Below are 13,522 nucleotides of genomic sequence, written 5' to 3' on the forward strand. Positions count from 1 at the left end.
ACGTGCAAACCCCGTGATGCAATGGTGTCGGAGAAGATCCCAAACAGTAATGATCTACTCCAATCCTATTTACCTAGCGTAAGAGATTCTCTACCATGAATACTTTAAAGGATATGACAATAAGCAAGGTAGCAAAATGTCGAGTAAACAAGAACGAATAGAGAAGATGATATGCAGGCGCAATGCGCAAACGGAGTGGTGTTGGATTTAATGGTGCATTGAGTTGGCGTTTCTTCGGAACCTCAAAATGCGGGGAAAGCTTTCGCACTTGGGCTGTCACGGGGTAAGAGAAAGCCCTTGGAAGGCCAATGAGAGGAAGGCCATTTTAGGATGAATTCGATTCAGAAGTATAGATGAATTGGATAGGTCAACTGATGGGGTCCGCTTACAGGTACGGATATGTAGACCTTCATCTACGGAATAATAGATCAGTAAAAGGCCGATGATGTCATTACTCAAGACGGCTCAATATAGAATCATCATGCCCGTCTGATAAAAAAAACGAACAATATATTTGTCAAGTGTGTCTATATCGTAAGCCTGCTCAGGCATCAATATCTCTTTCATTTTCAATTCTCCATTCTGTGTTTGAAGATGTCTCGGTGCTTATCGATTCGTCAGTTTATATGTAACCAACAGCTGTATCTAACTCCTAGAGGATATTCTCCTAATCGATAACGATGTGTAGACATCCATGCTCTATAAAACTGACCGCTTAGTTTCGATGTATACCATGCTAATATAGTATAGCATTGAAGGGCTATTGCTTGTCAATGTAGTACTAGAGGGTGTATCTATATGTGAGCCGGATTAACATATTCTTGCGATCAGCTACCATACAATTTCGTCCTATACAGTGATTTCAACAAGATTATCCCTCCTCTGCCTATCAGACCCCAGCATTTCCATCTGTATACTCTCACAAAGCATATACTATGGAAAATTTACTGGATAATACGAGTTCTATCTATGATACCTCGTTGTTTGACAACTTGACTATCGATCTCTTGCATGCCGTCCCTGGGCGGTGGGGCAGAGTGGCACGTGCAGGACGAATCTAGACCCAAGCAGGCAGTGGCTGAGATTTAAATCGGAACCACAAACAAACAGCATTAGTTATGTTTGTTGACCACTCGATGGCTGGGAAGAGTCGCGCGAGGCGCGAGTGCCTAGAGTTTTCTTATATTTACAGTTGGCATAAGCCTATAATACCCATTTCCAGGTCCCTATCTCTACTCTAGACATTGTCAAGTATCACGTTGCGATCTCGAGGTTCCCCACAGTAAATGCCAGTCACTGCTCGGAAATGCTGAAGTCAGAAGGGCCACATGTTGCGCATTCCACGTCTGAGTACCACATGCTGACTTGACTGACTTAGTTCCTTGGACATTTGGATCTAGAGGGGTCGTTGAAGGTTCGCTACGCGGAAATCTGCAGTGGTTGTTGCGGCTTGCATGGCACTCCGTTTGTGTGTGGTCATTGGTGCCAGACCTTATGGTAGATTACTAAAAGATTTAGATGGGTGAATGTAAAGAATTGCCCCCGTATCCGCCGTAATGTATAACCATTTGGTAGAGAAGAGAAGTTAGGGAGTTGCACGGGGATATGCGAGAAGTGGATATCACACGTCGCGGGGAGGTGGAAAATGGAACTAAGTCACGTCTCCCTCCGAAACGGCTTGGGAATAGCGCGAGATACACCCAACTACAACGCGATTTACCTCCCACGCGACAACTCGACTACCACCTTACCTCGCAAGACCGAGAGGACAAGTCGTGTTAACCTTCTTGTTCATATCGTCTTGCTTTCACGTTCTTACCCCCTTCCATCAGTCTCTCTCAACGCCAAAACATAACTTTCTCTCTTCCCATAATTGCTTCTGGAACCCTAACCTCTCTTCCGCTCTCTGTACGGGCTCCTACTCGAACCCCAAATTCCTCCCATATACCTTCCTGTTACTACCTTCCCCCTCTGAAAACCTCCCAATAATCTCCGGAATGTACCCGACTACACTTCACCCCAGCCCCGTCAAAGACGGAAGGCGCGTTCTCGGTGAAAAGACCGCCAACGCGTGTCTGTCACCCGCTCACCATCGGCCCGATGTTTCGCCCAGCAAACGCTCGCTCCTCGAAGCACCTTCTCCAAAAAAGCTTCTTCCCTCTCCTTTATTTGCTGGCCAGAAACGCACAATTGATCAGGTGAACGACGATCAAGTGAATAATGACAACCTGCAGGCTCAACATGGCGAGTCTCGGGCGGAAACACAAGCAGTGCACGGCGTGCATGATGAAGCTCTCACACACTCTACAGCTCATAAAAATGACTGGGTAAGTTGAGGGAACGCTCTTAGTGACGTTTGATAAGTTTAAAATTCGAATTGGAACTGAACATCAGGGGTAGCCGGACCAACAACAAGCAGACGCGCTGGAACCGGATGTAGCTCCACGGGAGTCAGATAAACAACAATCACAACAACCACAATCACCAACACACGCTACACTGCTCGCTCGGAGCTCTAGCCAAGAAAGAGAAGCAGGCTTAGCACGAATTGTCCCTGAAGACCCTGAAACGCGCAAGTTGTTTATACAAGAAGTCAGTGTGGTTAATCTGCCATATTCCTATGCCGGTCTAACACCACGGAACAGAAAGCAAGCCTTCTTCGGAACCGAATCCAAAATGCCATGCGTCACGTTAAAGACCCTCAATTTGATCGCCGCCTGTCGGAATTAGAGGCCCACAGCCGCAAGTTCCCGCGTCTATCACTCCCCGGGACGCTCACGCCCAGCCACCAGAAGGAAGCGGTGACACCGCGACGACAAGACGAAGACATCGTACCCTCCTCTACCACACCGCGTGCTCTTCAACCTGCCGTAGAATTCAGGCCGAGGACCGAACCATCATCTATTCCTCTCGGACTATCATCGCCTCCCCTATCGGCAGAGAACGATAGTTCCCAAGACCCTATGAAAACGCCTACACAAAGTCATCGCAGGACAGACACAGCAGAATCTTTGGTGCAGCTCAGCAGTCCTCCAGCTACCGTGTCCCGAACCGGTCGCGACAGAATGGTGGGAGAGGTCGACGGGCAAGAAGATGACATCGAAGGAAACCAATCACAGAAACAGGCCGTCACACCATCTCAACGGGGAGATGCTGTTGACGGGCTTCTGAAGCTTATGAACACGGCGGATAAACGTGAAGCTGCAAATACTTGGACTGGCTGATTTTGACTTCTGACGATGAGATGACCGTCCCGTCTGCTTAGATTGTATACTATATTTCCATAACCCTGTACACAGGACTAGATGCACTAGCCATCTAGGATACCGAGGGCATCCCGACGCGTCTACTGACCCATGACGTGCTCGCTTCATCCACTGTCTCCACAGACAGGAGCGAGGAAGCATTACCGGAACTCCGAACTACTGTATGACGAGTTCCTTGATGCCTCTCCCCATTGCCTGCAAGCAATGGTAATTAGTCAATGATACCACATACTATTTGACGAGTTTATTGATGGCACGCTCGCATGTATCAAGGCTTCCATAGCACATAGAGTTCAATATACCAATTTCAGAGCACCAACGCGACATTCCTGGCTTCGACCAGTTAGGGTACCACGATTCACATTATTGATTAGTTGTGTGTTGGAAGTCCGACACAGATCAAGACATTGCCAAAGGGGTGTAAATTGGATTGATTACAGGCCGAGCTCCATGTCCTAACCAAGAGTGTTCACAAAGAAAACAACAAGAATTATTAATACGTCACAAATGCCTGTATCAAAGTACGCCAACATGCATTTGCGCTCTAACTAGTTAACACAAATTGCAGATTAATAAGAGACTCTTCAAGACAGTTGGGGAAGACGCTTCCCCGCTTTGGGGAACACTATTGGGGAACACATTTTGGGGAAATTATTCAAGAATGCCATAGATTCCTCATGACTCGAGTATGATCTTTTTTCTCAATACTAATTACCCGTAGATGTCAGTACTCATCTAAGCATCACTGTTCCCATCATGGCACCCGCAACAATGAAAGCCATCCAAATTCAACAATACAACGAACCCTACCATATCTCCGACGTGCCCATCCCCAAACCAAAGCCACACCAGGTTCTAGTCCGCATCCAAGCCGCGGGGTTCTGCCATACGGACCTCATGGCATTGAACAATGAATTCAACACAAAACTACCTTTCATCGGATCCCATGAGCCCGCCGGGATCATTGAAGAGGTAGGATCGGAAGTTACGGGCTTCCAGCGAGGTGATAGAGTGGGTTGTATCAATTTCGACAGCGTCTGTGGTGAGTTACAAGGAGCACCAATAGACGACGTGCGGTTCATTTCTGATTGGTTTAAACTTGTGTAGGTAAATGCGCGGATTGTAAAGCGGGTCTCCCGATCTACTGCGATGCGCCTTTAATGAAGGGTATTACGACGGATGGCGGCTGGGCTGAGTATATGGTTGCGTATGTGATGAGATCTCAACATACCTTCGGATGGGTTGGTTTCTCTAACAAGGCTATGGTGAAATTGTAGTGACGCTCGTTTTTTGGTCAAGCTCCCAGATGACATGGAGTTCAAGGTTGCTGCGCCCTTGATGTGTGCTGGTATAAGTATCTATGGGGGGATTGTTCGAGCGGACGTCCCCAAGGGGGGGTCTGTTGGGATTGTCGGGATCGGTGGATTGGGCCATCTTGGGACGCAGATTGCTAAGTGCATGGTAAGGTTATTTTCGACGTCATTGTCTGTATTTTAAACCAGCTTGCTAAACAGTTACGGAGGACATAGGGTTACAAGGTGGCGGCAATCGACGTGAAGCAGTCCGCTCTAGATGCAGTCGCATCTTATGAGCATTACCCCGATGTCTTGATCCTGGCTACGGATACAGTTGAGAAGTCCCTGGAAAAGATCGACGGGGTGACTTCATCCGAGTACTCGGGGCTGGATGCCACCGTGCTTGCGACGGATCATCCAGCTGCGTTCGAGCTGGCGGCGGCTCTGACCAGGAAACATGGGACTATGGTGCTTTTGGGTCAGCCTGAGAAGGGAATCACCATGTCTTATCAGACGGTCATCTATAAGGATATTAAGCTGGTTGGTTCATTGGTTGCTGATACTGCGCAGGCGCAGGAGCTGGTTGAGTTGTTCCATCGGAATAGGCTTCATGTTGAGATCACGGAGTGGAAGATGGAGGAAGCTGAGCAGATGAGGCAGTGGTATTGCTCGGGAGCATCCAGTGGGAAGAATGTCATAGTTATGGACTAGTCTGTCTGTCTGTATGGATGTATGTATGTACAAGCGGTGGCACTGCATAAGGATGCATGTCACTAGTAGAAAAGCCGCGGTGATCGGCTTTTGCTCGGCATCTCCGCCCAGTCACAAAAAAGGGTCTCGCCATCAAGTGATTATTCATTCACATGATAACCATTTGTTCCACCAGCACAAAAAACATCCGTCGGCTCTTTTATTGCTTCTCTTCTCGACACAACCTTTTTACTCGGTTCCTTCAATTCTCAGTCCCCTCGTCGGAACGAGCAACGGTCGACTATCATCTGCAACGCATTTCCCTCCAAGTGATCATTGCTTCTCTCCCCCTCCCCCGCCTTTCGGAATCATGTCCACCCCATCGGCATTGCCCGTCAATGCGGGCGATCCCCAACCGAACGACTCTGCGCCCGCTACCACCCCAGCAGAAAATGTAAAGACGGCGACGACGAGCGCAACGCCTGCCCCAGAGACACCAGCGCAGTCTGCAGATAAGCCACAAGCGCAGCCCCAGCAACCGAAACAAGCAATTGACGATGATGATGACGACGACGAATCGGACCTGGATGAATTGGATGGTAAGTGCTGAGTATGATCTGTTAAACAATATAGAACCAAAATTTAACGATAGTTCTCAAGATGTGCTCGATGACTTCAACAAGCCGAAACCGGCCCCCGCCCCCGCCCCTGCCCCTAGCGCTTCATCTCAACCTGCGATTGCGCCAGAAGCCAACGACTTCGACGAAGAAACCTTCATGAAATTGCTTGAGAAAGACATGGCGAACATGATGGGCCACGCTGCCAAGGAGTCCGGGACATCGGACGACAAGGGCTTCGAAGACACTATCAACCAGGGCGCGGACGCCTTCACGAAGCAACTGGAGGAGAGCGGGATTCCGCCCGGTGACTTCATCAAGCAGCTCCTGGCGGATGTGATGGCTGAAGAAGAGGGTGGAGATGCCACCGCTAAAGCCGCAGGAGCTGCACCATCTACCGGCAGTGCTGGGTCTTCATCTGGTGGAGCTGGAGCTAGGGCGCCGCCGCCTGAGTCGTTTAATGATGCTATCCAGCAGACGATGAACCGTATGAAGGAGTCCGGAGACAAAGCTACGGCGGCAGCGTCAGAAGATGATCCGAACGATCTCATGGCGCAGCTGATGAAGGCCGTTGCACTTAATGTAGATGGTGAGGAGGAGGACGGAGGTTTTATGAATCTAGTTTCTTCGTTGATGGAGCAGTTGTCGAACAAGGAAATGCTGTATGAGCCTATGAAGGAGCTGAATGGGAAGTTTGGGCCCTGGCTGCTGGAGAACAAGGGCAATAAGAAGTTTACCGATGAGGAATGGGAGCGGTTTGAGAAGCAAGCGGCTATTTCGTCGCAGATTGTGGCCAAATTTGAAGAGCCAGGTTACACGGATGAAGATCCTAAGTGTCGCGAGTATGTGTGGCAGAAGATGCAGGAGGTATGTGGTCCCTTTCGTTCTGGGTCTGTTGGGCTACGCTTACTGATCTGGTGCAGATGCAAGCTGCCGGAAGTCCGCCGGAAGAACTCGTCGCGAATCCATTTGGGGAGGAAAACACAGGCCCCGGTGGTATGCCGGACTGCCCCCAGCAATAGTGATCTGGTCTGGAAACTCCGTGACATTTATCAAGTCTCGCTGCAAAGTGGTGCTTGCAGACCCCATTTCTTACGGCACTTCAAATGCATCTGGTGTTGGCATCTTCTGTACATATATCATTTCGATACCCTATTTACTAGCCTAAATGTCACAAGGCTATCTATCGCGACATGTAAATCACAGACAAATACAAAGGCCGTTGGCCTGAAACAAATGAAACGTGGACCGCCAGCGACCAACCCAACCGAACGCCGTAACGCAGCCTATCCCATATGTATTATCCGGTTTCCTGTATATTCTCCCAAGTCATGACGAAGTATCGTAATCCGCAGTAGTTTCACCCCGACATATCCAGATCCTGGCTCAGCGCTGTCTGATCGGCTAAATCCATGAATATATCCTCGTACTCGTCATCACTGAACGATGATCCTGGATCTTTCGATGCATTCCCTGTATCTTGTCCAGAGGGCGTCTGCGCATCCACGTTCTCAAGCAACTCCATCTCCATTGCCTGCTCCTGCGACAGATACTCGTCCAGAGCCTGGATATCCGCCTCGTCTAAGAAACGATCAGGTTAGCCATTGATCCCGCCTACAAGGTTACCGGAGAGGGCAAGCATAGAAGAAATCCTACCCAGCATATCATGAACACCCTCTTCCAAATCCCTCAAGTATCCCTGCAGAATCCCATCCGTCCTCCTCCGCATCGACTCGCCCCACTTCTTCTGCTCTGCCACATGCTCCATCAACACTAGCTGCTCGCCTCTATTAGCGAAACGTGCATCGTCGCGCCCTTGCTTGATCCGATTCAAGAAAACATTGCGTCTCGCTTCGCGCGCCGACGGCGAAGAAGAAGCGGAACCATTTCTGGACGCGTTATTCAATGGATTAGATATGGTGCTTGCATAGCGCTGAGCATATGTAGGCGAAGTCTTGGAGCGGGAGGACGTGCCCGCGCCCTTCGAAGGCGAAGGGGAGACCGGGGATTCCAAGAATAGACTTCCGGACTCTGTTCTTGACGTGACGGGTGTGTTGGATTGGCTTTCTGATGCTGGGGAGAAGTGAAACGGCGAGGAGGATAGCGAGGGCATCGGGCGCGCCGGCGAACTGTGAGGTGAGAGTGGAGACGGTCGTGCGGGCGCGGTAGCGCACTGCGAGAAATTGAACTGCTGCATGGGGGGAAGTGCAGCGAACATGATGCTAATGATGATGGGCGGTGGTTTGCGTGTATGATGGAGTTAGTGTAGGCGTAGGGAGTTTGCGTTGTGGTTCCCTGGTTTGGAGATGGTGGGTATAGACGGTGGCGGGACGCGTTTCAAATCTCGAGGTGCAGCTTTTGATGGGTCGATATCGTGTCAATGGAAGTGGACTTGGGACTTTGTGGGAGTAAGGAAACCTAATTGATGATTTATGTGGAGTCGAGAGCTACTTTGCCCCTATTGTACTCGTGTGCAAGAGTTCTCGAACTCCAACCACCGCGTAAGACAGGTGGGCTGGGGGGTATTCTTAGCGTCGATCCGCGAGCGCGTCCCCAACACGCCATCACGGGGCACTAGTCCTGATGGGGTCATATTGCATTCCTGAGGCTGCAAGGCTGGCCACTAGATTTGGAGATGGATGTAAATACAGTACATAATTTCATTAAATCAGAACATGGCGTATCGCATCGTTTGACTACATGCTATATCACACTGGTATGTCGCCGCCTTAGAGATCGCAGACAAGGTCGTATTCCGAGTCGTATGGGATTGTGGTTTGGGCTAATTGCGCGGTTACAGTGGTCGTCGCATCGGTTGTCGAGCTGCTTGCTGTCGGCGCAGAGGCTATGGTAGCACCCTGTGCCGCTATGTTCGTAGATGATACTGTCGACATGCAACTGTCTATTTGGCAGTAGGTCAGAAAATTTGTTGGTGGTCTTCCAAGGTCCAACGTACTTAATTGATCCTGACAATCTTGGAGGGAGAAGGTTGATGACTGGTCCGTGTTGGCTATCTAAATACGAGTTAGCAACATTCTGCGACATTCGTTAGTGGTATAGTGCAATACTGACCTTCTGGCAAGAGTCGAATTGGTTGTTGCAGCTGAAGGATGAACTTTTGTTAGATGAGGATTCCACGTGGGACAGCGAAACATGGGACGTGGAATTCAAGGTGAACTACCTTCTCGAGGCTGCTGATTCATAATCCGTCTATGAGATATTGTTTTGGTTATCATTCTGTAATAGGAAAATATCAGATAGAGACATACAAACGTATCGCCATCCACGCCATACGGCCTTTCAGAATCGCCTGTGTTCGTGACCTTGTACATGTCAACATCAATACATCTCACAAGCCAGAATACTATGGAACTCACAAGAGGTGTAGAGGCCCCCAATGTTCCAGTAAATGCCTAATGAGAGATTCAAGGTATGAGAGTCTAGCTTCAATCATGATAACAGGGTTAGTGCACTACCTGTCGCTTGCCGATAGAGGCTGGCGCGTATACCAGCCCGACTGGATCCAGGATAAGGGCGCGCGCGCCAAAGATCAGAAGAAGAGTGCTGATGATCATCAACATTGAAGTTGTCATTTCTCGGACTGTTAAATCTTGTGGCATGGATATGATCACTCGGGTACTAGAAAGAGCAGCAGCATCTTGAATCCAGGTAGTGTTGTGTAATAATATTAATTGGATAAGGGTCAATCATCATCTGGTGGACAATATTACTCCGCATAATTGTCCGTGTCCAGCGGCAGGGGATTTACATAGATTAGGTTTTCTATTCGACACGGGGCGAATCCTTGCCTGTATGGGAGTGCCGGGGGATAAAGGGTTCTATTAACAGGACCCTTTGGTGTTTCATCGGTCGCACTATTCCGATAAACATCCACACGCGACATACGGGCAGTGTTAAGAGGTGGTACTGAATAAAACGCATTCGAGCTAGTTTCTGTGGCAATTAAATACATAGATATCAGGGCAAAAAGAGCTTTTTTGTTTAGTTGGATCACCATAGGTTTGTCCAACCAAGCTATCGAACAGAAAGAAGAGACGGTGAGATGGAGGATACCACTCATCTCAGGATCTCTATGAAGAACCAATGCTTCGAGCGGGGGAATCAAAGATAACAAGCCAACCATCAATGCTAAAACAAACCGCTGTACGTGGAAAGGAGCGTGATCTTGGGAAAGGAATGACAGGCGTTCTATATGAACAGTATGCAACCAACAGAGTCATTGAAGGTTGCACACCAAAAGAAAAAAAAGAAAAAAAAAAGAAGACCCAATATATCTTCACCAACAAGCGCCAATGATAACTGCGTAATACTCGTACAAACTTTACAGTGTCAAAACCACTGGACCATCATGTACTGTGCCCACATCTAAATTGTAAATTGAAAGGGCCAGGTACGGCCAAAGAAGGCTGCCACGTTAAAACCGCCGGGGAGTGACAAGCACCTGGCTCGTTTAGAAATTCGATGCGGCATTGACAGGACCGGGGTTATGGTATTGGTCCAAAGTGCTCTTGAAAGGTGTTCCACCAGCGCCGGGGCTGGGTGCCTTCTCTCGAAGGCCTGAGCCGACAGCGGTACCGCTCATGAGGTCTGTAGCTTCATCGTTGTCGTGGGCATTACGCTTGCGTGCGTGAATCCTCCAGGCGACCACACCAAGAGCACCGATCAAGATTGCACCACCTACACCAACAACAACACCAATGATGGTCTTCTTCTGGTTAGAAGAGAGACCCGAGCTCTTCGAATCCTTCTCTTCCCCGTTCAGGGAAGGAGAGTCGGTCGCGCCTACAGGAGCGGACGAGGTGGTGGTAAGCGTGGTGTGTACAGGTGTTCCACTGACCGTCTGGATAGTAGTGAGGGTCTTCACAACAGGGGTTTGGGTAGTTTTCGAGCTGTTGTCTGCTGTAGTTTGGGAGTTGTTGTCGTTGTTGTTGTTGCTATCAGTTGTAGGTCCGCTAGTGGTTGATGCCGATGTCTTAGTCGGCTGGTTGGCCGTGGTTTTAGGGGGGTCTGTGGTGGAAGTTGACGAGTCTGATTCCGATGTTGTTGTGGGGTCAGCCTTGGTGGTCGTTGGCTTGGTCTCACTAGTTGTCGAAGTGCTTTCTGTAGATTCGGACGAAGTCGAAGAAGTTGATGATGTAGACGATGTGGATGTTGTGGTAGCATCAGTCTTGGTAGGTGCGGCATCCTTAGAGGTAGCGACATCTCCGCCCGTAGCCGCTACGCTCTGACCGGAGACAGCGGCTAACAGGGACAAAGAGTATAAGAGGAACGAAAGACTCGAGACTCGCATGGTGGGCGGGTGATGCGGGATGAAATCAATCCAAGTAGTCTCGATCCGAAGGTCCGGAGGCGATGAAGCGAAAGACAAAGCGATTCAATCTCGTGACTGTATGACTGACGGATACTCCGGAGACTTCCAACGAGAGGATAGGAGGTGGCAGGAAGGGGAATTAGAACAAACGATTGTACGTATCAAGAGGGGAAACTCAGTGAACTGCAGATGCAGGAGGGGTTAACGAAAGACTAGATAGATATACGTATGAGAGGCACGATGTAGGTACGAGAAGAGAAAAGAGCGTAAGGAGGCGGGATAGAGATGAAAAAGGATTGGAGACGGAGGGCTCATTGAAGAAAGGGAAAAGCGCGCGGTCCCACTCTGACTGGTTCCTCCGGCTAATCACTCACTCATCATGTGTCGGCTTGGTTGCGAGGGACGCTAGTCCTCATTCTTTTCTCTCTCTTTTTCTTTTTCTCTCTTTTTTTGCCCTTGTTCCATGCCACACACGGTTAGTGAGGTCCGATCTAACTAGGATTTTACCGAACAGGCGGACCAATGCACCAATACCAGCAAAGATGCCCGATGTGGGTGTGCGCTAGTGTCAACTTGGAAAACTAGGCCTCCCCACTGGCCAGTCAGTAAGTGCGGGCTGAGACATTCTAGCCAGGGAGACCCGTCAACATGCTAAAAATTTGGAGCGCTGGGGGGATTGTGTGCCTGACCTCTCGGGGCAGAAACTCTGTTTGGCTCCGCTATTCTTTGCTATCACCATTAGTGCATACGACCGTTTCCTTCTTAGCCCGTCAGCTGTCAATGTTCGTCTACAAATGGGGTAACATCAGAGCAATTGTCCATGCATAAGTGGAAAATCGTGGGTGAGATGATCTTCCTGAAAACTGATTAAATTCAATCAATAGAAAAACTGTGCTATTTTAAGGAACGTTCCACGGTACGCCTGCCCAGAAACCACAGGACACTTGGCTGCTGAGTTGTTTGACATCGCTTATGCACCCATGGTTCTTAGCTAATGCTACATAGAGGAGCACAAACAATCACGGACCTTTTACTAGTATCTACCAGAATTCCAAGAGCAACAGCAATAAAAAAACGGAACATCCTCGGGATTTCTACTCCGTACTGAATTCCCTATTTCTCTTTAGGCCCATCTGTTACTAGTACGTAGACTACCTATTCTGTTCCGGTACTGCCGACCGGGTAAACGCCGATCGTCTTCAGTTGAGACATTCAAGCCCTAGCAAATCTTACGCATTAATTGTCGGTCTGTTGGCCACCCGAAGACAGACCGGAAGGATTCGTAATATCGCTGTCCTTCGCGCTGGATCACCTCTACCTCGTAAGATCAGTATACGGGATTTTCTGACTCTATATGGCTGTGCACAGCTGCATCATCTGACAACTCTTCCCACGACGCAGGGTGTGATGATCGACAACAGGTGATGAGTTCTAGATTCTGAAGTTCTGGACCACTGCCTTCTTCTTCCTCTTTTGCCGCCTTATCATTTGCTCGTCACTTCGAATGAACGTGGACTAACTTAATCAGGCGTACTTACTGTGCGTCATAATACTCAGGGTACATGTACTCCGGACGAGCCACTTGCATACATTAGTAATGCGAATCTAGTGAGTAACACTCACATGACTCGATGAATTTTGTTGTGGAGGCGAGGGTCATACAGGTTCATAAACGTTCGAGAGGATTCCTGATCTGCCAGCGCGATGCTCGAACATTACTGAGATTATTCGTCGCCACTGTTCGTGGCCGCCCAACGGCCCTGTCTACTAACAATTACCTATATCACCTTGTCCTACAACTGGTATAGGTGACCAGATCAAGCCCTGCGTTTATCCCCTGTCCCGTAATCTCCGGCTAGCACGGCTGCCCGGGGACTCTCCAGCCCTTCTTGTTCCAGGAGATGGATGAATGACTTGGCCCTACATACGATAACATATTTACAACGTAGAGACTACTAGCCCACCTTAAAACAAGGAGCCACATAGCTACTACATGGCACAGAGGAGGAGGTGTCTTTGATGGGTGTCAATGCCATGTTTCACATTTCCAGGACTTCAAAATGAGGCACCGACACCCTCGCAGCATACCTACTGCAATTCTGGGGGTCCGCCGAGGAATGGTTTTATAATGTGCCTTTGTTCGAAAAGAAGCTTAATGGTGGTATCCTTAGGGGGTTGGGATCCAGTTGGTAGCTTACGAGTTATATAACAAATGGAGAGAGTATGTTTCGGAAGTTCGGAAGACTGCGTGCTCCTTGCAACAATCGCGCGCTACGAAGGACCGTTTATTACTGTCCTTAAACATGTCTATACTCTGGGTTG

The 13,522-nt window shown here is 49.0% G+C and overlaps 8 protein-coding genes across 8 annotated transcripts; 5 read left to right on the forward strand and 3 right to left on the reverse strand.

The window, feature by feature from the left end:
* Nucleotides 1–182: 182 nt before the first annotated feature.
* Nucleotides 183–1,241, forward strand: F9C07_2550 (uncharacterized protein; the record flags this gene model as incomplete). The annotated part of the gene is made up of 4 exons (XM_071510970.1): nucleotides 183–283; nucleotides 720–744; nucleotides 832–911; nucleotides 1,223–1,241. The coding sequence occupies 4 exons, from the start codon at nucleotides 183–185 to the stop codon at nucleotides 1,239–1,241; spliced, it is 225 nt and encodes a 74-aa protein (XP_071363895.1).
* A 756-nt stretch (nucleotides 1,242–1,997) lies between these two features.
* Nucleotides 1,998–3,224, forward strand: F9C07_2226075 (uncharacterized protein; the record flags this gene model as incomplete). The annotated part of the gene is made up of 3 exons (XM_041284814.1): nucleotides 1,998–2,327; nucleotides 2,401–2,592; nucleotides 2,646–3,224. The coding sequence occupies 3 exons, from the start codon at nucleotides 1,998–2,000 to the stop codon at nucleotides 3,222–3,224; spliced, it is 1,101 nt and encodes a 366-aa protein (XP_041143065.1).
* A 798-nt stretch (nucleotides 3,225–4,022) lies between these two features.
* F9C07_2548 (putative zinc binding dehydrogenase) lies at nucleotides 4,023–5,272 on the forward strand (the record flags this gene model as incomplete). The annotated part of the gene is made up of 4 exons (XM_041289932.1): nucleotides 4,023–4,308; nucleotides 4,374–4,473; nucleotides 4,544–4,727; nucleotides 4,796–5,272. The coding sequence occupies 4 exons, from the start codon at nucleotides 4,023–4,025 to the stop codon at nucleotides 5,270–5,272; spliced, it is 1,047 nt and encodes a 348-aa protein (XP_041143066.1).
* Nucleotides 5,273–5,621: 349 nt separating this feature from the next.
* F9C07_2547 (putative peroxisomal membrane protein receptor Pex19) lies at nucleotides 5,622–6,890 on the forward strand (the record flags this gene model as incomplete). Its single annotated transcript, XM_041289933.1, has 3 exons — nucleotides 5,622–5,850; nucleotides 5,912–6,735; nucleotides 6,792–6,890. 3 exons carry the CDS (start codon nucleotides 5,622–5,624, stop codon nucleotides 6,888–6,890), a joined length of 1,152 nt encoding a protein of 383 aa, XP_041143067.1.
* A 338-nt stretch (nucleotides 6,891–7,228) lies between these two features.
* F9C07_2546 (uncharacterized protein) lies at nucleotides 7,229–8,086 on the reverse strand (the record flags this gene model as incomplete). Its single annotated transcript, XM_041289918.1, has 2 exons — nucleotides 7,229–7,449; nucleotides 7,525–8,086. The coding sequence occupies 2 exons, from the start codon at nucleotides 8,084–8,086 to the stop codon at nucleotides 7,229–7,231; spliced, it is 783 nt and encodes a 260-aa protein (XP_041143068.1).
* Nucleotides 8,087–8,341: 255 nt separating this feature from the next.
* Nucleotides 8,342–9,913, reverse strand: F9C07_1268260 (uncharacterized protein). Its single transcript, XM_071507880.1, has 7 exons — nucleotides 9,345–9,913; nucleotides 9,246–9,281; nucleotides 9,138–9,191; nucleotides 9,050–9,078; nucleotides 8,941–8,971; nucleotides 8,825–8,882; nucleotides 8,342–8,770 (listed from the first exon to the last, which is right to left on the reverse strand). The coding sequence occupies exons 1-7, from the start codon at nucleotides 9,486–9,488 to the stop codon at nucleotides 8,598–8,600; spliced, it is 525 nt and encodes a 174-aa protein (XP_071363896.1). The 5' UTR covers nucleotides 9,489–9,913; the 3' UTR covers nucleotides 8,342–8,597.
* Nucleotides 9,914–10,339: 426 nt separating this feature from the next.
* midA lies at nucleotides 10,340–11,179 on the reverse strand (the record flags this gene model as incomplete). The annotated part of the gene is made up of 1 exon (XM_041284820.1): nucleotides 10,340–11,179. One exon carries the CDS (start codon nucleotides 11,177–11,179, stop codon nucleotides 10,340–10,342), a length of 840 nt encoding a protein of 279 aa, XP_041143069.1.
* An 841-nt stretch (nucleotides 11,180–12,020) lies between these two features.
* Nucleotides 12,021–12,625, forward strand: F9C07_2544 (uncharacterized protein; the record flags this gene model as incomplete). The annotated part of the gene is made up of 4 exons (XM_071510969.1): nucleotides 12,021–12,042; nucleotides 12,140–12,183; nucleotides 12,206–12,301; nucleotides 12,569–12,625. The coding sequence occupies 4 exons, from the start codon at nucleotides 12,021–12,023 to the stop codon at nucleotides 12,623–12,625; spliced, it is 219 nt and encodes a 72-aa protein (XP_071363897.1).
* Between the last annotated feature and the right edge of the window lie 897 nt (nucleotides 12,626–13,522).

The sequence above is a fragment of the Aspergillus flavus genome, chromosome 2 (genome assembly GCF_009017415.1).
Source record: "Aspergillus flavus chromosome 2, complete sequence".
NCBI classification, from domain to species: domain Eukaryota; kingdom Fungi; phylum Ascomycota; class Eurotiomycetes; order Eurotiales; family Aspergillaceae; genus Aspergillus; species Aspergillus flavus.